At 51.0% G+C, this 23,466-nt stretch overlaps 2 protein-coding genes across 3 annotated transcripts in view; both read right to left on the reverse strand.

The window, feature by feature from the left end:
- Window positions 1-6,304, reverse strand: part of RAB44 (RAB44, member RAS oncogene family) — a 39,511-nt gene extending 33,207 nt beyond the window's left edge. Inside the window, exons 1-2 of the mRNA XM_049653373.1 lie at window positions 6,179-6,304; window positions 1,678-1,895 (exon numbers count right to left, since the gene is read on the reverse strand). Of these exons, the coding sequence (XP_049509330.1) occupies window positions 1,678-1,884 (207 nt within the window). The 5' untranslated portion in view covers window positions 1,885-1,895; window positions 6,179-6,304. The remainder of the gene's footprint in view (window positions 1-1,677; window positions 1,896-6,178) is intronic.
- Window positions 6,305-14,092: 7,788 nt separating this feature from the next.
- On the reverse strand, window positions 14,093-22,889 carry CDKN1A (cyclin dependent kinase inhibitor 1A). 2 transcript variants are annotated; one of them, XM_049653372.1, is made up of 3 exons: window positions 22,651-22,889; window positions 16,785-17,234; window positions 14,093-15,675 (listed from the first exon to the last, which is right to left on the reverse strand). In XM_049653372.1, exons 2-3 carry the CDS (start codon window positions 17,227-17,229, stop codon window positions 15,626-15,628), a joined length of 495 nt encoding a protein of 164 aa, XP_049509329.1. In that variant the 5' UTR covers window positions 17,230-17,234; window positions 22,651-22,889; the 3' UTR covers window positions 14,093-15,625. The 2 variants fall into 2 exon arrangements, with proteins under 2 accessions (XP_049509329.1, XP_049509328.1); XM_049653371.1 differs by having other exon boundaries at window positions 22,781-22,868.
- Window positions 22,890-23,466: the final 577 nt, after the last annotated feature.

The raw sequence follows: 23,466 nt of genomic DNA on the forward strand, positions 1-23,466 counted from the left end.
AAAAAAAAAAAAAAGATAATAATTTGTGCCAGACACAAAAACATTAATGTTATCGTGTAACAAATGTGTTTTGCAGGCAACCAGCTCAAATAAAACCAACAAAATGGAGAACATTTCTTTGCATACAAACATAAATACCTGATATGTACATTGTGCTTTTTGCCCACTGGTCTTTATATTTTAATTAATTAATTAATTAATTAATTTTTAATGGAAGCATCGTTGACACACAATGTTATATTACTTTCAGGTACACAACATAGTGATTTGACAAGTCTACATGTATATTGTGCTCACCAGAAGTGTAGACACCACCATTCAACACTATTACAATACGTTTTTTTTTTTTTTTTGAGACAGAGAGAGAGAGAGAGAGAGGGCATGAGCTGGGGAGAGGCAGAGAAAGAGAAGGAGAGAGAGAATCCCAAGCAGGCTCTGCACTGTCAGTGCAGAGCCCGATGTAGGGCTCGAACCCACAAACTGGGAGATCATCAGAACCTGAGCTGAAAGCAAGAGTTGGACGCTCAACCAACTGAGCCACCCAGATGCGCCTATGATACTCTTAACTGTATTCCCAATGCCGTACCTTTCATCCCCATGGCCTCCATAACTGGAAGCCTCTGTTCCCCACTTCCCATCCGTCTGTCCTTTTTTTTTTTCAATGTTTGTTTATTTTTGGGAGACAGAGAGACAGACAGTGCCAGCTGGGGAGCGGCAGAGAGAGAGAGGGAGGCACAGAATCCGAAGCAGGCTCCAGGCTCCGAGCTGTCAGCACAGAGCCCGACACAGGTCTGGAACCCACAAACCGTGAGATCATGACCTGAGCCGAAGTCGGACACTTAACCAACTGAGCCACCCTGGTGCCCCTCGCCGGTCTTCTACTCACCTCCCCTCTGGCAATCAGTTTGTTCTATTTATGAGGCTATTTCTGCTTTTTGGTTGTTTGTTCATTTCTTTTGATTTTAATTCTACATATAAGTGAAATCATAGACTATTTGTCCTTCTCTGACTTATTTCACTTAACTACAAAACCTTCTAGGTCCATCCATGTGGTCACAAGTGAGAAGACCATTTTGTATGACTGAGTAATATTCCTTTATATGTATATGCCACACCTTCCTTATCCATTCATCTGTCAATGGACACTTAGGTTGTTTCTATATCTTGGCTAATAATGCAGCAATGAACACAGGGGTGCACACATCTTTCTGAACTGGTGCTTCTGTTTTCTTTGGGCAAATACCCAGTGGTTGAATTATTGGATTGTAGGGGCTTTTCTATTTCAAAATACTTGAGGAACCCCCATCCTGTTTGCCACAGTGGCTGCACCAATTGACATTCCCACCAACAGTGCACGAGAGTTCCTCTTTGAAAGCAAATTTTGGATGAGAGAAAGGACAAAGAACAGGCATGCCCTGCCTTCCTGGGATGGAAAGTCTCAGACGGCTACAGAAAAGGGATTCAGGGGGCACCTGGGTGGCTTAGTCAGTTAAGCGTCTGACTTCGGCTTGGGTCATGATATTGCGGTTCATGGGTTCAAGCCCTGCATCGGGCTCTGTGCTGTCAGTGAGGAGCCCGCTTTGGATCCTCTCCACCCTCCCTCAGAAATAAATAAACATTCTTTAAAAGGAAAGAAAGAAAGGGGATTCAGGGGATGAGCTAGGGACTTGGACTCACCGCCAGGTCCTCGCGGGTGACAAAGCCCCTCTCCTTGGCACCACAATCCTGGAAGAAGGCTTGCAATTCGGCAGCAGCCTGGGAGGACCAGGACTCTGGCTCTGGGGCCGCAGCAGCATCCAGGCTATCGGCTACTTCTCTCATCTGCCGGCGGCGGCTAGAGCCCAGCTTGCGGCCTTTTCGGGAAACTCTCTGTTCACTCTCCATACTGCTTCGGCCTGGGGACAGAAGAATGGTGAGGGGGTACCGGGCTGCCGAACACAGTCACTCTGCTGAAAACCCTCTGGTGGCTCCTGGAGAAAAGACACCATGGCTGATGAAGCTGATTGGACCCCAGCTGGCCTCCCCAACTTCATGCCCCATCCCCAACCTCGTGGCCTCCAGCATGAGGCCTTTGCCCTTTCTGTTCCTTCTGCCTGGAATGTTCTTCCCCCAAGCTATCTATGTGGCCTCATCTCTTTCAGATGTTTGCTCCTGGAAAGTCTTCTCTGAGGCACCTGGGTGGCTCAGTCGGTTGGAAGTCTGACTCTTGATCTCAGCTTAGGTCTTGGTCTCAGAGTCATGGGTTCAAGCCCCACATTGGGTTCCTTGCTAGGCATGAAGCCTACTTTTAAAAAGAAAGAGGGGCGCCTGGGTGGCTCAGTCGGTTAAGCGTCCGACTTCAGCTCAGGTCATAATCTCACAGTCCGTGAGTTCGAGCCCCGCATCAGGCTCTGTGCTGACAGCTCAGAGCCTGGAGCCTGCTTCAGATTCTGTGTCTCCCTCTCTGTCTGCCCCTCCCCTGCTCGCTCATGTGCTCTCTCTCTCCCTGTCAAAAATAAACATAAAAAAAATAAAAGCGTTGTCCAATTCATTAATTGGGGACCTCCCCACTGTCGCTGAAGGTCTGAGGTCAGTCAGTTGATGAGGATTTTGTCTAGGTGAGACCCCAAGGACAGAAGAGAGGGAGACTGGAGTCTGATAGGGGTGTAGTCTGAGCCTGCCCTGGGCGGGGAATAAGTCTGGGGCACATGAAACTGTATGGGGTGGGAGGAGCTTGATGTGCAGAGGCACGCTGCTTTCTGCCGGGCATGGGACTTGGGCCAAGCTCTAAAGGAGGCAGGTGGGATTTAGAAGCCGTGAACAGCATGTGCAGAGGAACTGAACAGCAGGAACAAGAAGGCCCCTCTGGGCTTTCTCTGCTGGGGTAAAAGGTCACAGACAGGCTGAGTGGAGGGGTCAGGGGACTCTGTTTCAGGGAAGGGGGCTTATTCCAGGGGTCCGGAGCCACTGGTCCAGCCTCCCTTTGGGCGTGTTCCCTCGCACGGGTTGCATAGGACTTGAATGAAGCAATTCCCCAGGCTGTGGAGCCCCCCAGACTTTAAAGGAAGTAGAGTCTGTCCCTCAATCTCTCTCCACCCACCCACCCCAGTCTTTCTCTTTCTTCCTGTGTGTTTTGTGTCTCCATCTGTTTCTCTCCAGCTTACTATCTTTGCCTCTCTCGGGGCCTTCCAAATCTGTTTCAGATGCAGTTTTAAGATCATAGATGAAAATCGCGGAGTCAGATCTGAGGCCCTTGCAAAAGCCAATTGTGCACGTCTCTTTCTAGCACAGTGGCTTGGGCTCAGCCACCGGGGGAGTATTTAAGCCATGTGAACCAGCAAATGCTACAAGTCAGGGCTCCCCACCCCACAGGACAGTTAGCAGTCTTCTCTGCCAAGAAGACTTCCTTCTGCCCAGACCCTTCCCAAGATCTAGCATGCACTTGAGTGACAAGCATTTACTGAGCACCGACTGAATGCCAGCGCAAGGTAGCAGTCTTGCCACGATGCAGTGTTCCATTCGGTGAATTAGGAAGAGGTGCCCCTCCTCCTGGCAGTCCATCCCACCCTCTTGAATCATAGACATGGAAAAGGAGGCCCAAGAGAGGAAGTGACTTCCAGTCACAGTGCTTTGGAGTCAGACAGACCTCTGCGTCTCCCAGTCCTGCCGCTTGCTAGCAGTGTGACCTAGGGCAAATCGCTTAACATTCCCATGTCTGTTTCCTTCTTTTTTTTTTCCCCCCACCGTGTCTGTTTCCTTATTGGAACAAGGGACTGCTGTCTACCCCACAGGGTTGCAGTGAGGATTAGATATGATAATGCAAGTTGAAACACCACCTCCCATTCCCTGGCACAGCCCCCCTCCCTTTCTGGTTTTTTTTTCTCTTAGCACTTGTCACCTTCTCAGAATAGTCTTTTATTCACTTACTCTGTAAATTCTCCATCTCCTCTTACTGAAATGTAAGCCTCCATGAGTTGAAAGTATGCTCTTTTGCTTACTGCTGTAACCTAATTACCCAGGGCCTCAAACAGTGCCTTGCATACAGTTGGCGCTCAGCAAATACTCGTTGACTACATAGCCCACAATAAAGCACTCACAGCTGTGCCCAGCACACAGTGACTGCTGGGTGAAGGCGGCATTGACAATAGTGGTGATGATGCAGATGGGGGCAGAATTCCATTTGAGCCTCATAAAAGCCGAGTACTGTACAGATACGATTTATTCCCACTTGACATGTGAGGAAACCGAGGGAGGGGCGCTCTGAGAAGCAAGAGACCTGCCCAAGCCGTGACGCCAGTAGTGGAACTGGCACAGGATCTACTGTGCTGGTTTGTGTGGGATGGGCTTCGCCCAAGGCCACTTCCTAGAAAGGTCCCTCCTTGGTGGGCCGAAGGGCCCCCTGGGGACCACGGATGCCTGACGCACATGTGTGAGACAAGGGCTTTGGAGCAGGGCCGAGTGGGCAGGCTTTGCCTGTAGGTGTGAGACTTGGAAACTCAAGCTGCACGTGGACTTCTGTTGATGGAGATAACACACAGGAGGCAGCAAGATAAGACTCTCAGTGGGGAAGCTTCTAGAACCAAAGCCCTGGGGGAAGAGTTTATAACGATACGGGTGCCACATTACTGAGTCTGTCAGGCTCCCGCAAGTAAAGGAAATGAGAATCCTAAAACAAATTCCCTTTGGCCATATCCCAGGATATGGGATGCTCTTGACATCCCTTTCTGGGAGTTCCTGGTCGAACTGCGTCAGCGCAGCCCATTTCCAACAGTTCCCTGGCATTTGGTAAGAAGGCAGCACCTTCTGGACACCTCACCGGCTGCCACTTGGCCACAGCCCCAGCACTCAGTCCTTTCCCTGGAGGGCCTTTCCGAGGCACCACCCCCTGCCTGTCAGGAGGCCCCGGGATAGAAGCACAGCAGGAGCCCGACCACCAGCACCGCCTCAAAGTATGAACACCATCAGTCGCGGATGGCCAACTCTCCCTTCGTGGCCTTGTAGCAACCCTAAAAACAGTCCGCGCCCCCTTCGCGGTCAGGACCGACCCCTCAGAGATAGTGGGGTCACACGCACACACACTCCTTCCTCAGCCGGCTCCCACTCAGCCACCGCTGACCCCTCCTTCACGGGTCTCACAGGACATTCCTCACAGGTCTTTGGCGCGGATGAAGGTCCCTGGCCACTCGGAGTCACTCGGGTCAACACCCCTCAGACTCAGCCAGCGGGGACACCCCTCCATCCTCTGCCACATCCCCACCGCCATTATCGCTACCTCACACCCGTGACAGTCAGAAGCCCCTCATGACCAGGAACATGCACACACACCCTCAGCCCTACCCCCTTTCCCCACATTCCTCGCCCAAGCAATCATACAAACGTGAAAGCCAAACTTGAGAGCAAACGGATCTCGCTCCCAGGCATCTATAGGAACCAGCTCTCCCCGCTGGGGGACTGGGTTAGGGGAGCAGGCACCACGAGCTTTGGGTCAGGGAGCAGAGAACCACATAAGAAAAATGGGGCGGGGGGCAGGCACCTGAGTGGCTCAGTTGGTTAAGGGTCGGGCTTCGGCTCAGGTCATGATCTCAGGGTCCATGGGTTCAAGCCCCGCATCGGGCTCTGTGCTGATAGCTCAGAGCCTGGAGCCTGCTTCCGAGTCTGTGTCTCCCTCTCTCTCTGCCCCTCCCCTGCTCATGCTCCGTCTCTCTCTCAAAAATAAACATTAAAAAAAAAAAAAAAGTAAAAAGAGAAATGGGATAAGCAACAGCTACCCTAGGGCTTCCCCAATTCCATCATTCTCTCACCAAAGGGGCAAGGAACTGGTTCTGCCCTTCACCCCACTTCAATAACTGAAAATAATAGTGAACCCAAATGTCCAGGTTGGTGGGTCTGAGAGACCACTGAACGCCTTGCTCTGGTCTACTCCCCCCTCTCTCTTCCCCTCACTGACTTGTAGAGAAACCAAGGCTCTGAGAAGCCAGGTAACTTGCCCAAGGTCACACAGCCATCTAAGGTAGGCAATCTATCCCAGTCCCCTGCTCAAGGGCCCTCATTAGACCATGCAGAGAGTTCCCAATTCTCGAGAAAAGAGGGCTCAGATCTCTGCACCCTCGTCAGAGGAGCCAGATGGGGACCACTGCTCCCTCTCCCCCCCACCACCCCTCCAAAAGAAAAGAAGCATTGCAACTCCAGTGGCTCCCACCTCTTAAAGGCTCCCAGTCGGGCACCCAGTGCTGGCCTCCTGGACCTGGTGACGAGGCAACCGCTGCCCCCCAGGAGCCCACGAGCTCTGGAACTGTTAACAGTCTTGTCTCTTGCTTAATCGTCCTTTCCGTTCCCCAGCAAGCCAATCTCCTGTGTTATCTACAGGACTTCCTGTAGAAGCGAGGACTGGCTGTCCTTTCATAATCTGGCCTGATACTCCCCAGGCCCCTCTCCCTAGAAGCTTAGAACTGTAGACCGCTGGAACTAGAGGGGAGGTCCTTCTAAGCAGAGGCTCTGAAGGGTGAGGTGGGCTGCTCAGGGTCACCCAGCTCTCGGTGGCAAAGCCAGGACTCGGACCCAAGGCTCTGGTTGCCAGGGTGATGCTATGCCTTAGAGTGTTGACGGGGCACATTATGGCTAAAGCTGGTATACAGACTGCCCCGGGGTACCTGTACACCGTGACTCAGTGTCTGCAAATACCGGGGGAGGCTTACATTCAAATCATCTTTTAGAGAAGAGTCTAACTTAGCACCGAAATGTATTGGAGAGCTACAACCATCATAAAAGAGTGGTACTGGAGCATGAATATACAGGGATGGATCAATGGAACAGAATAGACGGGAATAGACTCAAATGCATATGGGAATTTCATGTATGTTACAAGCGGCATTTCAAATCAGTGGATAAAAGTTTATTCAAGGGGTGCCGGGGCGGCTCAGCCAGTTGAGCGTCTGATTTTGGCTCAGGTGGTGATCTCACAGTTCCTGAGTTTGAGCCCTACATCGGGCTCACTGCTGTCGGCACAGAGCCTGCTTCAGATCCTCTGTCCCTGTCTCTCTCTCTCTCTGTCCCTCCCCCACTCACACGCTCTCTCTCAAAAATAAATAAACATTTTTTTAAAAAGATTTTTAAAAAGATGGTTTACTCAAAAAACCATTCAGAGAATGGACTGGCTATCTGCAAAAAGCAAAGTTAGGGCTCTAAGATAATTCCAGATGGGGACACGTGGCTTGTTCAGTCAGTAGAGCATGCAACTCCTGATCTTGGGGTTCAGTTCAAGCCCCAAGTTGGGTGTAGAGATTGCTTAAAATTAAATAAAATCTAGGAGCGCCTGGGTGGCTAAGTTAAGCATCTGACTCTTGATATGGACTCAAGTCATGATCTCACCGTTTGTGAGTTCGAGCCCCGCATTGGGCTTTGCACTGTCAGTCTCTCCCTCTCTCTGTCCCTCCCCTGCTCGTGCTCTCTCTCTCAAAATAAATAAGTAAACATTTAAAAATAAAGAAATAAATCCTTTAAGAAGAATAAAATAAAATAGTTCCAGATGGTATAAGTTCAAGCATTAAAAACCCATAAAATTGTATGTTTGGGATAGGTTTCAAAGTAATGGAGGGGTGGAAGGATGGGTGGGACACAGATGAACTAAGGCCCTGGCCCTGTTCTGATTACTGTTGAAGTTGGCGAGGGCACCACTGATTCATTCTATTCTCTCTACTCTTGTGTATGTTTCAAGAGATGCTGTAAGAAATCATGGGATGGGTTTTTAAATAATCCTGGAGCAGGTAAGGCCATTCCAGGTTTATCACAAAGTGTTTGAAGCCATAAAAGATTGACACATATGATGAAATAGAAATTTTAGAATAAAAAATAAACGTCTGAATGGCAAAAAAAAATTAACCACTGACAAGTTAAAAAGCAAACAGACTGTGAAGAAATAGTCACATGTCACAGAAAATAAGCTCATTTCCTTCTTAGATCATGAGTTCCTATAGAGAAATTGGGACCATCAATAAATAGAGAAATCAGGACCATCAATAAATAGACAGTTCATGGGGGAAAAAAAATACCAATGGCTTTTCAACATGTGAAAAATATTTATTTTCACTTGTAATAAAAGAAATACAGGGGCTCCTGTGTGGCTGTCGGTTAAGCATCCGACTTCGGCTCAGGTCATGATCTCACAGTTCATGAGTTTAAGCTTCTAGTCAGGCTCTGTGCTGACAGCTCAGAGCCTGGAGCCTGCTTCGGATTTTGTGTCTCCCTCTCTGCACTTCCTCTCTATCTCTCTCTCAAAAATAAGTAAACATTTTAAAAAATTAAAAAATAAAATAAAATAAGCACAAAATAAAACTGCAACATAATATTTTAAGTTCTCCAATTGGCAAAGCAAAAAAAAAAAAAAATTTGCGGGGCGCCTGGGTGGCTCAGTCTGTTGGGCGTCCAACTTCACCGCAGGTCATGATCTCAGTTCATGGGTTCGAGCCCCATGTCAGTTTGTACTGACGGCTCAGAGCGTGGAGCCTGCTTCGGATTCTTCTCCCTCTCTCTCTGCCCCTCCCCTGCTCATCCTCTGTCTGTCTCCCTCAAAAATGAGTAAATATTAAAAAAAAATTTTTTTTCTAATCGATAGCGTGCTGTGTTATAAAGGATGCAGGAAAACATTTTCACACGTTGTAAGGAAGAACTGAATGAATAAACTGACACAGCTTTCCTGAGAAGCAATGTGGTGATATCTGTCAACATTAAAAAGGAAAGAGCTTTTTACTCGGCAATTTCACTTCTAGTCATTTGTCCTGTAGGTGATGCGCACAATGACGATATAGAAAGATTTCACTACCACATTGTCTATAGCAGCAAAGGACTGGAAACAACCTAAATTTCCATCAACAGGGAACTGATTAAAGCTCAAATATGTTCCTGTAGGGCCTCTAGGCAGCTGTGAAGAAAATGAAAAGGATATAGGTGGGCCAGCGTGAAGACCTTCTAAATATATTGTTGAATAAAACCAGCAAGGTGCAGAGTGGTGAGTCTAGTACGCTTTGCATGAAGAACAAATGTGTGGATGAAATGTATGCCCTGTAAATACACATGCATTCCTATACAGTTGTAAATATGCCAAATATTTCTGATAGAATATACAAGACACTGGTAGCAGTTGGGCTGGAGAAAAGTGTTAGGATGGAGAAGGAGGGAAATTTATGTTTCACTGGTTATTTTGTACCATCTTGATATGTTGCCCACTCAAAAATAAATTTAAGGGGTGCCTGAGTGGCTCAGTTGGTTAAGTGTCCTACTCTTGATTTCGGCTCAGGTCACAATCTCATAGTTGGTGGAATCGAGCCCCGTGTTGGGCTCTGCACTGATAACACGGAGCCTACTTGAGATTCTCTCTCTCCCTCTCTCTCAAAATAAGTAAATAAACATTAAACAAAGAAAAGAAAAGAAAAAAAATAATTTGTACATATTCAGAGAGAGAGAGTGATGTGGGAAACGTGGGAAAACGTTAAAATTTAGGAACTGTTGGTGAAAAGTATTACTTTACTATTTTTGCAATTTTTCTGTGTCTGAAATTATTTCAAAACAAAAAGTTTTGAAATTTAATAAGTGTAATTTCTAAATAAACTGATAGTCTCACAATGAACCATCCTTTTTACCCCATTTTTACAGCTGAGGAAATTGGTACCCAGAGAGTTTCTATAGCTTTATTGAACTAAATAAGGCATTCATTTTTTTGATTCAAAAATATTTATTGAGCACCTAATATGTGCCAGACACTGTCCTAGGGACTGAGGACACAAAACTGAAAGGAAAAAAAACATAGGTAATAACTGCTTACAAAGAAAAGTAAAGCAAAGTGAATGGTGGGAAGCATATTTTAGATGGGGTGGCTGGGGGAAGCCTGGATGAAGAGGTGATGTTGGAATAGAGCTTACAAAGAAGATCTGGAAAAAGAGTGTTCAGGAGAGGGAATGGTGAGTGCAAAGGCCCTGAGGCAGGAACATGCTTTGTGTACCTGAGGGACAGTGATAGAGAGAAGGTAATAGAGGGAAGAGTGGAGAAGATGAGGTCAGAAGGAACAGACAAGAGGACCTGTAGGCCACGTAAGGACCTGGGTTCTAACCGTAAGTGAGGTGGAAGCCATTTGGAGGTTTTAAAATGATCCCTCTGGCTGCCTTCATTGTGGATAATAGACTGTGCTACTTAAGGGCAGAAGCAGGGAGACCAGTGAGGAGGCTGTTAGGATAATTCACACAAGAAGTAACGATTTGGACCAGGAGGGCAGCCGTGGAGGTGATGGCAAGAGGATTCTGGATGTATTTTTTTTAAATATTCTCTTAAGTGTATTTATTTATTTTGAGAGAGAGAGCAAGCAGGGGAGGGGCAGAGAGAGAGAGAGACAGGGAGAATCCCAAGCAGGCTCTGCACTGTCAGTGTGGAGCCCCATGCACGGCTGAAACTCACAAACCGTGAGATCATGACCTGAGCTGAAACCAAGGGTTGGACGCTTAACAGACTGAGACACCCAGGCGCCCCTGATGTATTTTGAAAGTAGGGCTAACTAACATCGTTTGCTGCTGGTAGTGCAACTGTAACAAATCCGAGACTTTTCAGCAGTGAGGGCTCTCTCCACTTCCCTGGGAACAGAGTGAAGTTCAATTTTTAAGACCCAGCCTCCAGGATGTCAAAGCATCCTCAGTTCATTTGCCCCCCATCCCCACGACCCACCTCCCAACCATGGAAATTAAAGGGGCACGGAGGAGGCAGGGGTGGTCCCAGTCCTCCCCGATGGAGCCGGAGTGGTCAGAGCTCAGCCTGGCTGCCCTCTGCTGCAGCCCAAGGGGAGAATCTGCCGTGAGCCAGCTGGCAGGAGGCCGGAGCCAAGTGCTCAGAAAAAAAAGTTAGATCCAGGCCTTTTTGGAAGCAGCGGAGTTAATTTTAAAATATGGTGTCGCTGGACTTAAAAACACTGAGCTCAGACACTGAATTTTACAGAAACTGAATGAATGAACAAGGATCCCAGACAGTGAGACCGTTTTTATCAATGGGAAAGTTTCACACTCACTCTTTTTCAATTCCCCGGAGATGCTTGCATTCACTTGACAGTTTAGGAAACCCTGAGGCAAAAGACTCTCTGTCCTGAGGTACAGTGTCCAGACCTGGCTGCAGCTGCTGGCTCCAAGCTGTCTCTAGATGGAGCTCAGGCCGGCTGGTGGGAAACCAGGGCCAGGGAGCTTGGTTCAAATTTGCATTTACATAGCACGCCTTGCGTATGACTGAGAAACCTGAGTTACTTCAGAGACAGAGTCAGGACCCGGGGGAGACAGGTGCCCGCAAGCCTCCTCAGCGTCTTCATGATGGTAGTGGCCCTGGGCGAGGCACTTCCTCTTGCTCGTTTATGGAACAAGCAGGCAATGTGACCTGGGTCATCAGCATGAATATCCTGGCTCCCCACCTCTTCCTAGAGGGGTGGCCTCAGGCAAGTGGCTTAAGGGCTTATTGCCTCAGTTTCTCATCTGTAAAACAGAGGTAATAATAGCACCCCGTTCATGGTCTGTTGCAAGGATTAAATGCTATAAACCGCATAAAGCATTTAGAACCACGGCAGGCAGATGATCATCAATGCTGGCCGTTGTTATATTTGTGACTTAAAAAGAGACTGGGACGCCAGGGTGGCTCAGTCGGTTGGGCGTCCGACTTTGGCTCAGGTCGTGATCTCACTGCCCCTGAGTTCCAGCCCCATGCTGGGCTCTGTGCTGACAGCTCAGAGCCTGAAGCCTGCTTCTGATTCTGTCTGTCTGTCGTCTGTCTGTCTGTCTCTCTCTCTGCTCCTCCCCTGCTCATGCTGTCTCTCTCTCTCTCAAACATAAATTAAAAAAAAAAAAAAAAAAAAAAGGAGACTGAGAGAATCTCCGACTTCTGTATCCTGCCAATTAGCAGATGGCCATGTTCAAATGCCAGACTGATTGTCAAGTGATGAGGGCAGCCACCTGGGAGTGGGGTAGGCGGAGAACTGGGTGTGAGAGATGAACGCTGGGGTCAGGAAGGAAATTCAAGCCACAGTGAATAATTCATTCATTCAACGAATATTTATTGAGCACCTACTGTGTGCTGGGCACTCCTTTGGTGCTGAGACATGGCAGCAAATGAAACAGGCAAAGACCTGCCCTCACGGAGCTCACATTTCTGTGGGCTGGTGGGAGAGGGTAAAGCCGCAGTGACTTTTGCCAGCATGTTTATCTGGGCACTAGGCTGGCTGAAGGGAAGTCACGGAAGCCAAAGTTGATGCCCCCCCCCCCCGCCCCCGTCCCTGTCCCACACCTCTGTTCGCCTGAAACGTGGGTTCCTGGTGGTGATGCAGCTTCTCACTTCAAATGTTCCCATCCTTCCGGTTTCCTCCGGCATCATGGGAAGTTGTTTCACCCATGAGAGGAGGAACCCAAACTTGCCCCCCAGAAGGAAGCCCTCAATCAGCGACAGGCGTGGGTACATTTAGCAGTTGGCAGAACGTGCACTGATTAGTTTCCTTATCTATGGAATAAGAGCCATTAATGGAAAGAAGGACTGAATGGAAGTCTCTTAAGTTATCCCCCTAGTCAAGACAGTGAATCGGAAACAACGCCGCTTGCCAGGTGGCAGTGCAGAGATCGGTGCTCCTTTCAAAGGCCTGCAGGGAGCAAGGTGGTTCCCATCATATCCCCATTCCATCCACCCCATACTGCTCCTATAATAACCAAACGAAGCATGGCAGTTGATGGTTATCCACATCGTTGCCCTAATTGCAGGCATCATATCAGATACGGTATCTTTGCTAGAATAGTCTACACAGCCTCTGACTGTAAGAAGCTAACAATATGGCCAGCGCATTCTCTCTGATCCGTTTCAGGAAAGGGGATAAGAAATGGGGCATAGTCACGTTCTTTACAAGAATTCAGAGACCTGTCATGTTCTGTTTTAAGTGGTCAAATGAACTGGGACGTGCCGGGACGTTCCCTCTATAGGAAAAGACAAGTACTGAGGACATGCTCCCCCTCAAAAGAGAAATAGCTTTAGCGAGCCAAGGTGGACTTCGGAGGCCATATACTAATAATGCTCTGGCCCATCTACCAGATGGCATGGGGAGCTGCCACGTTCGAGTGGAGTCCAGAACCAAAGAGGGCTCTGTGACAGGTCCATGCTATAGGACAAGCACTTGGGACATACGACCTTGTGTGTCCCATGGTACTAGAAATATCCGTGGCAGATAAGTAGACAGTGTGAAGTCTCTGAAAAGTCCCAGTGGGAGAGCCCTACCTCAGACCCCTAGGGTTCTAGAGCAAAGCCATGTCCCATACAGCAGAGAATTATCCCGTATCTGAAAAGTGGTTTTTGGCTAAATTGCAGAATCAGGAGCAAATAAAGGTCATCGTTTTAAGCCACTAAGTCTTGGAGTGGTTAGCTATGAATAGATCATCAGAAACGTGCACATAAAGTACTTTGTTCTTTTTAACATTGCATAATACTCCACTCTAGAAAGATACCACAATTTACACATCCGTTCTTGTTGTGGACATCTGGGTTGTTCCCAGCTTGGGTCAAGAATAACGCTGCCATGAACATGCCTTCTGGTGGAAATACGTACTGATTTCTCGTGAGAACAAACAGGAAGGGGAGTCTCGAGTCATGGGGTGGGCACGAGGGGAGCCATTTTTAGAAGGCATTGCCTGTTTTCTAAAGTAGTTGAAATATTTCATACTTCTGCCAGCCAGGTTTGACTTCCGGTTGTTCCCGATCCTTGCCCTCGCTTGGCATTGTCTTTTTCACGTTAGTCATTCTGGTCGATGTACAGCGTTATCTTATTGCGGTTTTAATGTGCATTTCCGCCATGAGTAATGAGGTACAGTTCTGGTGAGTAACATATCCCTTACTAAAAAAGACCACACAAGGAACCAAAATATTGACCGTGGCGATCTTTGCAGAGGTGTGATGTTTACCGTGGTTGTTTCGTTGTCATCTTTTTTGGCTCATGGTCTGTTTGTTAAGCCTCTGCGTTTTTTAACTTTAAATGCTTAATTGTTAACATTGTGGAAACAACCGAAAGAACTTCTGCCTACTCCTTCTTACAAATGACAAGGCGTGTGGGCCACAATGGTAATATTACCAGTAAAATCACCAAGAAACATTTATTGAGCACCTGCTGTATACCCAGCACTGAGGAAGGGGGCTATGAAGGGCACAGAGCAGTATAGGACTTGTTCCCTGCCCTTCAGAGGCTTACAGTCTAGGTGGAGACAGGAGAAGCCAGGAGAAAACAGTCCAGGCCAGCATGTTACAGGAACGTAAGATGTTTGGGGTCAGACCCACTAAGTGCTTCGATGCCTCCAGGGGCTCAATGCTCAGTGCTGGGAAAGACAATAACTCCCAACTCCCAGGGCCGCATTAGCCCACTTAGCATACCCTATCCACAGCCTCTACCCTATCATCTTAAAACATCTGACTCCTTGTTCAGCTGCTATCAAAGTGCAATGAAATGGGGGAGGGTGGGCAGTGGGGAAGGTCCTTGGAGGGGTTCCAGGGGCTGGTGTCACACTCTTCCTCCTCGAAAACTCTGCTCCCCGAGACATACCCCTGACAGAGGGATCCCCGCTCAAGAAGGCCTGTCCAACCACCAGAACCTCTGCCCCAGAAGGTAAGAGGAGGAGGCGGCCACTGCTTGAGCTGCCTGAGGTAGAACTGGGGACCCCTACTTCTAGCATACCCCTTCCCTCCCAGTCCACTAAGCTGGGGGGACAGGCACCCCAGAGCTGCCACCTAGGGCCGAGAGGGTACTAGAGGGAAAGGGTATGGGGGAGGGGAGCGGAGCAGAGAGGGACTTGAAAGCCCAGCTGGAAAAGAGGGGCGTCTGGGGCTCCTAGAAAAGTGCAGGGGAGGCCAAACATTGAGACTGGCTTCCCTGTGGGTGGCAGAGGGGGTGAGAGGAGGTGGGGTGGTTTGCTACAGGACCCTACCTTCGCCCTTGCTTTCACAGAGCAGGGCGGGGCATCGGGGGCCAGGAAAGTGCCACGTTCCCAGCCGTGTTCCAGGCTGTGCCCCCTTCAAGGTCACACTGCCCGACCTCAGAGAAGGGGAGGGGCCTCCAAAGTGTTGATGATGCCCCCACCCTGCTGGGCCCCCTTCAAAGTGCTATCTGTGCACTTCTCAAATGATAAAGAATCTGGGTTTGAGAATGCACGAAAGGGGCAGAAATTTCATAACCCCCATGAGGTGGTGAGCTGAAGGAGCCAGGCCCCTCCAGGGAGCACCACCCAGAAGGTGAGGGTCACGCCAGCCCCACCTTACCTCTGGGAGAGCAGAAATGGGGAGCACAGGATGAAGACGTCTTAAATAATAGTTCGCATAATAAAAATACCTAGCGCTCTAATAAACCTATCATTCTGCTGTCTAATGGTTTTTTAAATAATTGGAAATGCCAAAGGCTGGGGGGGGGGGGGGGGGGGGGGAAGGGTGGTGGCAAGCAGGATATGTACATGAGGAGGAGTTTAAATTAAAACACAAATAATAATTAAGACGCACAAACTGAAGGACTAAAGGCAAAGGTGTAGAAGAGGTCTGTGGGGGCAGTGGGGGGGAGGGGGGTGGCGGGGCGGTGGGCCTCATTTCTAGGAGCTTGAGGCTTCCAGGGGGCAGATTAGGGCTTCCTCTTGGAGAAGATCAGCCGGCGTTTGGAGTGATAGAAATCTGGGAAGAGAGAACAGAAGTCAGCCAGGCCAGGAGGAAGAGGGCCCAACAGAGCCATCCATCCAAAACCCACAGCAGAGGGGGCAGGCACTCCTCCCTAGGGCCAAAGGGACACATTGCCAAGTACAGGGTAAAACTCTGGCAACTCCCACCCCGTCTCCCACGGCACTGTTCTACCAGGCATCCCATCACGCTTCCCAGACATGACTGATTATAACCAGACCAACATCTGTGGGCCTGCTCCAAGCCTAGCTGCCCACCACTACTGTGGTGGCCCTGTGTAGTTAAACGAACTAAAATCAAATAAAATGCAAAATTCGGTTCCTCAGTCACACCAGCCACATGTCAAATGCTCAATGGCTACATTGCGCCTAGTGGCACTGGACATTTGCATCACTGCACAGTTCTATTGAACCACACTGCTCTAGGAACGCAATTGGAGAACCCATGAGAAGTGTTCTGCCCACGATGGGGCCATATACATGTGAGCCACTATCTTCAGTATTGTTAGTTCTGCACCAGCTGTAAATTTCCTGTGGGATTCTTGACTGCATCGCCCTGAACCTCGGTTTCCTCACATATAAAATGAAGTTGACCATTTGTGTAGTGCTCTGAGGACTGAATGGAAGTGTGTGTGTGTGTGTGTGTGTGTGTGTGTGTGTGTGATGGGGAAGGTGAGTTAGATCTGGATAGGGCAGCCGGGAAATTACTGTCATTAGTTTTCTCTCTACTGCAAATTCACTGTGGGACCATAGGCAAACCACCCTACCTCTCTGAGCCTTATTTCCACTCCTATAAAAGAGTGGCAAGAATGTTATATGGAACAGGACTGCTTTAAGAACTAAATGAAACCTACCTTAGAAATTCACCTTAGCAAAGGGCCTGACATACAATAAATGTTCCCAGTAGATGTTAGTGAGTTGGTCATGGCTGTATACCTGCCATGGGACCTCAGGAAAGTTGCTCTGTCTCTCTGGGCTTGCTTTCCCTATGGCCTAATGAGCAAACTGGACCAGACAGGTCCCTTGCAGGACCAGACACGGTCCCTCGCACCACAGATTCTGAGAGTCTTGATTCCTTCTAGTGTCCTTCCCTGTGTCTATCCTCACCTGTCATGCTGGTCTGCCGCCGTTTTCGGCCCTGAGAGGTGCCAGGTGCACCCGGAGACGCCTCAGGCCGCTCAGGGGAGTGAGGCATGAGAGTGCAGGACAGGGACAGGTCCAGGTGGTCCTCCCGAGCTGTCCCCGGCAGCAGGGTAGATGAGGTGCTGGGCCGCTTGCCCCCTCCCAGGTCATCCCGGCCCCCCCGGGGCCCTGCAGGCAGGTAGAGCTTGGGCAGGCCCAGGCCCCACACACGCTCCCAGGCAAAGTCGCCCTCCAGCGGTGTCTCGGTGACAAAGTCGAAGTTCCATCGCTCCCGGGCCTCCTGCACGCAGCCTGCCATTAACGCGTCACAGTCTCGGCGCAGCTGCTCGCTGTCCACTGGGCCGAAGAGGCGGCGGCAGGCCTTGCTGCCATGTGGGATCTGGTGGGCATCCCTGGACGGCTCCGACATGGCACCTGCAGCCGAGACACAAGTAAGGTCCTGGTCACTCGGGAAATTGGACCCTACCTTACCAGGCTGTGCTTGGCTCAGATGAAGTCTTCCTCCTAGAACATGGGGTCTCTCTGGCTCCTTCCAGCTGGTTTGCCACCATCGCCTTCCCACAGGCCGTCCCCAGTCCCCAACCAACAGCCACTGGGTGGGGGCAGAGCTGGGTTAACCTGGTACCCCAAGGTCACTGGAGGAGGGAGCAGCTGAAGGACAAACTTGTGTTGACAAAGACAAGTTTATTGCAATAGCAGGGATCAGAGTCCTGTTTACCGCCAGGCTTTATCAACTAAAATCAATTTGTTGTCCCCCCAAGGTGTCCCTCATGGGTGCGAATGCCCCAAGTACGTGTGAATTGCCAGAGTCCAGTAGTTTCCCAACCCCAGCCCTGGCCAAGAGGTCAGGTAGCAAATGAAAGGGCCGTGATCGTATAGCGGTTAGAACTCTGCGTTGTGAAAGGACAGGCGGACAGCTTCTCTGGCCTCCTGAACCCCTTTACCCAGATGCCCATGTGGGATAACCCTGTTCTGAAACAAAAGTACCCTGGCCCCTGGGATAAAAAACACCTAGGATCCAGTCCTAGCTTTGCTGCCTACTACCTAAAGTTTAAAGTCACTTAAAGGGGTGCCGGGTGGCTCGGTCGGTTAGGTGTCTGACTCTTGGTTTTGGTTCAGGTCATGATCTTGAGGTTTTGTGAGTTTGAGCCCCACATCAGGCTCTGTGCTGGCAGTGAGGAGCCTGCTTTGGATGCTCTCTCTCCCTCTCTCTGCCCCTCCCCTACTCATGCTGTCTCTGTCTCTCTCAAAAATAAACTTTAAGTAAATAAATAAATAACTAAATAATCACTGAAATTTTTTTTTAATTTAAAAATTGTAAAAAGGGGCACCTCGGTAGCTCAGTCTGTTAAGCATCCGACTTTAGCTCAGGTCATGACCTCGCGATTTGTGAACTCGAGCCTCGAGTCGGGCTCTGTGCTGACAGCTCAGAGCCTGGAACCTGCTTCGGATTCTGTATCTCCCTCTCTCTCTCTGCCCCTCCCCCACACGTGTTGCGTGTCTCTCTCTCTCTCTCTCTCTCTCTCTCTCTCTCTCTCAAAAATAAATAAACATTAACAAAATTTTTTTAATTAAAATTTTTTTTAATTGTAAAAATAAAATGTCACTTAATATCTCTGGGCCTCAGTTTTCTCATCTATAAAATGGAACTGTGGAAGCATCCTCAAGCAATAATAGGTCAGGGAGTCCCTTCAGGCAAGGCAGATGGAACAGAGTTGAGAGGCTGGCTCTTGTGGTTAAGAGTGTGGGCTCTGGAGCCAGACTGCCTGGGTTGGAATCCAGGCTCTGCTGGGTGACCCTAGACAAATGGCTTAACTTCTCTGGGCTCTATTTTTTCTCATCTGTAAAATGGAGACAGTATTAGTGAATGTCTCAGAGGATAGATGTGAGGATTAACTGAGTTAATGTAGGTAACATGCTGGGAAAAGCACCTGGTAGACAGAAGTGCTTGGAAAACAGAAGTGTTATTATTTTGCTCTGTGTTCAGTTCTGGCTGAGCCTTCTCCACATCACTCCCCGGGCCACCACCTCCTTCAGACAGCAGCTGACAGGTGCTGTGTGCTGAGGGCCTTTCCCAAGGATGTCATCAAGCTGGAGGCCTGGGGGTGAGGAGGGGCTGGGCAGGGCAGGACAATGATTTCTCCCAGGCTGAGCCACATCCTGCCAGGCACATCAGGTGATCTGGAGTCTAGACAGCCTGGAAGCCCCTGCCCCATGTTGGCTACATCCAAGGAACTCGTTTTGCAGGCAAGAAAAATTAGAGGTGGCCGGTCTACCCGGTTCCTCTCCTCCCACTTCAGAAGAGGGAAAACCAAGGTTGAGTTTGCTCATGACGAAGAGCTGGCACCCACCTGCCCTGCTCTGGCCTGACTCCAGGGCTGAGTGGCTGTGCAACCTTGGCAGGGACTGGGTTTTCCCGAGGACAAGTCCTGCTTTGCAGGCTCTGAGTGACCTCCTTGGGCAGGAAGACCTGGACCCCTGCCACACCTACCCCTCCCCACCCCACCTCTCAGCGCTGATGGGGGAGGAGAGGCACCAGGTGACCTCAGACCAAATTTAAAGAGCAAGAGTTTGAAGAGATATGAGGCTTGCCCCCAAACCAGAAAACTGAAAAGGCCAAGAGCCACTGCCCCATAGAGGGGTTACCCAGTGCAGTATGTTTGCTCTCTCTCTCTCTCTCTCTCTTTTTTTAACAGAATAAGTAACAAAGGCTCAGAGAAATTAAGTAACTTGCCCAAGACCACCCAACTCACAAGTGGCAGAGCCAGGATTTGAACCCAAGCCTGTTTGCCCTGCGTTCTGCGCTCTGGTGTTCATCCTTACTCTTCTCGTTTTGTATTATTAACTACAGTCCCAGCAGAATCATTTGGGGAACTTTTTTAAAAATATTTTTTTTAGGTTTGAGAAAGAGAAAGAGAGAGCACAAGTGAGGGAAGGGCAAAGAGAGAGGGAGACGCAGAATCCAGACACAGAATCCGAAGCAGGCTCCAGGCTTTGAGCTGTCAGCACAGACCCACGCGGGGCTGGAGCCCATCGACTGTGAGATCATGACCTGACCCGAAGGTGGGCGCTTAACTGAGCCAACCAGGCACACCACTTGGGGAGCTTTTTACAAATACAGATCCAGGGGCACCTGAGTGGCTCAGCCAGCTGAGTACTGCACTCTTGATTTTTGGCTCAGGTCATGATCTCACAGTCATGAGATGGATCCCCACTGGGGCCTCTGCGATGGGTATGGACCCTGCTTAAGATTCTCTCCCTCTGGCCCTCCCCCACTCACACTCTCTCAAGGAAAAATAAAAAAGAATAAAAAAAATACAGGGTTGTTTGGGTGGCTCGGTCAAAACAGCCACTGACTCTTGATTTTGGCTCAGGTCGTGATCCCAGGGTGGGGATAGAGCCTCTGCTTCAGGCTCTGCCCTTAGTGTGGAGCCTGCTTGGTTAGGATTCCCTCTTTACTCTGCCCCTCCCCTGCTTGCGCGCGTCCCGCGCGCGTGTGCGCGCGCGCGCGCTCTCTCTCTCTCAAAAAACAAAACAACAAGAAAAACAAAAAAAACCATATTGATAGGTCCCTCTCTCCCCAGATTAATTAACTCAAATTAAGGGGGATTTAAGCAGGTGTTTGGCAGTTCCCCAGATGGGCACTCTTGGGGTGCCATTCAAGAGGGGATACACTGGATGGCCGAAATGGACATTCTGGGTCTCAGTGCCTCACTGGCACAAGGAGGAGGCGCCTGCCTAGGATTTCATCAGGACGCTGGGTATTCCGTGGCTTCCAGGAGCTGGGACCAGAATCCTTTCTCCTAACACCCCAGCCCATATGGCTCTCATAGGCTCCGCATCTGATCTCACTACCATTATCATAACTCCCAGTTCAGGGAAAGCTGAGAAACACAAACCCTTGTTTTACAAACAAGTAACTGAGAAGAGCTTCCTTTGTTGGCCTTCGTGCCTTAGATATCAACCAATTTTAATTCCGAAGTAAACAGTAAGGACTCATTACACACTGTTGAACCAATGGGGTACTCTTTTTAAGGGGCGTTGGCAGAAGCGGCGAGCGATCTCTGCGCAGGCGAAGCGAGCGGGAAGGAAAGGCGGGTGAAACCACATTCCGCGGGAAGGCGTGTTTGCTATTCGCGCCGGGGCCGGAAGGGGGCGCTGGTCGCCAGGAAATCAGGCGCAGGGTCGGAGGTGCGTGGGCAGAGCCTTGGACAGCAGCAGGGAGTTGTGATGAGTCAGTTTCCTGCAAAGCTCTCCCCACCCGCCAAAACTTCGCTTCCACTCGGGCTGCGCGTCACCCTCTGGAGGTGGCGGGGGGTGGGGACTAGGAGGAGAACCAGGGGCCGCAAACACGTCACGCTGAGCCAGTCAGGCTTCCGAAAGCCCCGCCACTGTTGGGAAACCGCGCGCTCCTCTGTGACACACACACACACACACACACACACACACACACACACACAGCACGCACAGGCGCGCAGAGGTTTGGGCCCTCCACCTTATCTCCACGCCCAAAGCACGGGATGAGTCAGATCCCTGGAAAATAAAAATAGACGAAAGCAAGGAAAACAAAACCGCTCGAAAGTCCTCCTCGAAACGCGACGTGGAGGGAGGGGAAGGGGAGCTGCCTTGGCGCCCTAAAGTGCCAAACCCTAGTAAATCCAAGATTCTTGTCCGAACTAGAAGGGCACCAGGGTCCCCAGAGGGCCCCCGACAGGACGGATGCACTGTGGCCCTCGCAGGGCGGCGGCGTTCGAAGGACGACTCGTCGTCCCCCGGCTCCGCTCAGACCTGTCGCCCTTGGAGAGGGCAGTTTGGTGGGGGGCGCCGGGAGCCCCTGGATGCTGCTGACAGAGTCCCGGAGCAGCGTCGCGCCCCCCCCCCCCCCGAAGTCCCACCCTCCGATTGTGACCCCTTCCCGGACGAGGGCTGCACGCCCCGCCGCCCCGCTGCGCAGGGCTGCGCTCCCTCCGCGGAGTCCGGCACCCCGAGTCGCGGGCAAGCTGGGCCGGGGTTCGGCGGGCGCGATGGAACAGAGGTGTGTCCGACTCCTGCTCTTCTCAAACCGACAGGCTGGCGTGGGCCCACCCCGCGCGGGGCCACCGCTCCGCGTCCTCGAGGGCGCGCTGCGAGGCGGGGACCGCACAACCAGTCCTGGACCTCCTCGCGTCCCCGGCTTCCCTGAGAACACTTCGTGCCAGCCAAATAGGTCACTGTGCTGATGGGGGGGGGGGGGGGAGGGGGTCAGAGACCGCCGAGGGCCGGGAAGCTGACTTCTGGGGCGCCACTGTCCCCCACCAGCCCGGGCGGGGCTCTGACCTCACCCGGTTCGTTTCCCGGGGTCTCCTTGTCACCATGAGTCACCTCCTCGATTGCCCTGAAGGGACGTGTACCAACACGTTCCCAAGGACCAGGGACACAGCCCGCGCTGACCTCAGCGCCCAGCGGTGGCGGACACGGAGGCGTCGGGAACCTAGACCTCGGGGCGGGGAGACGGCACCTAGTGGATCCGGGAGCTGCTCCGGAGCGGATCACTGATGAACCTGCTCGGTTCCGCGTTCCCCGCCCCTCCCGGAGCTTGGCGCTCAGGGGCTCCAGCCGCTCGCCGCTAGCGCTAACGGCGCCAGGGGTCCGCGGCGCCCGGGTGCCCGCCTCTCCTCCACCCTGCTTTGTTTCAAGGGGACGGGAGCGCGGCAGGGATCGATCCCTCCAACTCCTGCCCTCCCTCCGCCCGGAGTCTCCGCCAAACTCGGCCTCCGTCACACGGGCACTTACGGAGACACCCGTGGGAGCAAACCCCAGACCCGCGCACCAACCCACTCACGCCATTCACCTGTGAAGACAGCACACACACATACACCCGCGAGGACACACTCGCGGACGCGAACGGACGCACAGGCAGACACTTCTCGGCTCAGAGCTGCCGGTCCAGGGTCGGCTCCTGCCTGCCACGACTCCCTCACCTCTTCTGAGGGTCTCGGTGGCTCCGTGAATCCGCGCCCGGCTCCGGGTCTCCAGGTCACAGACTGGAGCAGTGGCTCACACCTCTGCTGGCACCGCCCGGCGCTGCTCTTATAAAGGATGGCTTCGGAGGCGGGACCCGCTGCTCCGCCCGCTGAAGGCCTGGGACCGCCCTTCCAGAGCCGCGGGACGCTCGTAGCTCCCGGCCTGGCTCTAGAACCTCAGAACTCAGATGCCAATGTTATCAGCTGCTGGAGGGCGTTTCCCTCCCCCCCCCCACCCCCCGCGCCTGGGCGTGTGTGCTCTACACAGTTGGTGGGGAAACTAACTGAGCTACAAATCTGGGTGGTTTTCATTGGGGTGTGAGTTGGCACTCACCAGGAAGGGATGGCATTCTTAGCATAAGCCCTCTTTCTGGCCCCGAAAAGAGCATGAGGGGTGACCATTAATAAATAAAACTCCATAAATAATAAAAAAGATGTCCCTCACTTTGGAATTCCCAGAAAAGCCCACTATAGCATCACTATTCCTAGGCTCTCTCCCTAGACCACCTCTCCCAAAGCACCACCTGAAACACCCAGACACCTCAACAAAACATCTTGGAGGCCAGAAAGGGATCCAGTCCCTTTGATTGCACAGATGAGGAAATCAAGGCCCATAGAACTAAAGGTAACTGAGGTTCAGAGAA

The sequence above is a fragment of the Panthera uncia genome, assembly GCF_023721935.1.
Source record: "Panthera uncia isolate 11264 chromosome B2 unlocalized genomic scaffold, Puncia_PCG_1.0 HiC_scaffold_24, whole genome shotgun sequence".
Classification (NCBI taxonomy): Eukaryota; Metazoa; Chordata; class Mammalia; order Carnivora; family Felidae; genus Panthera; species Panthera uncia.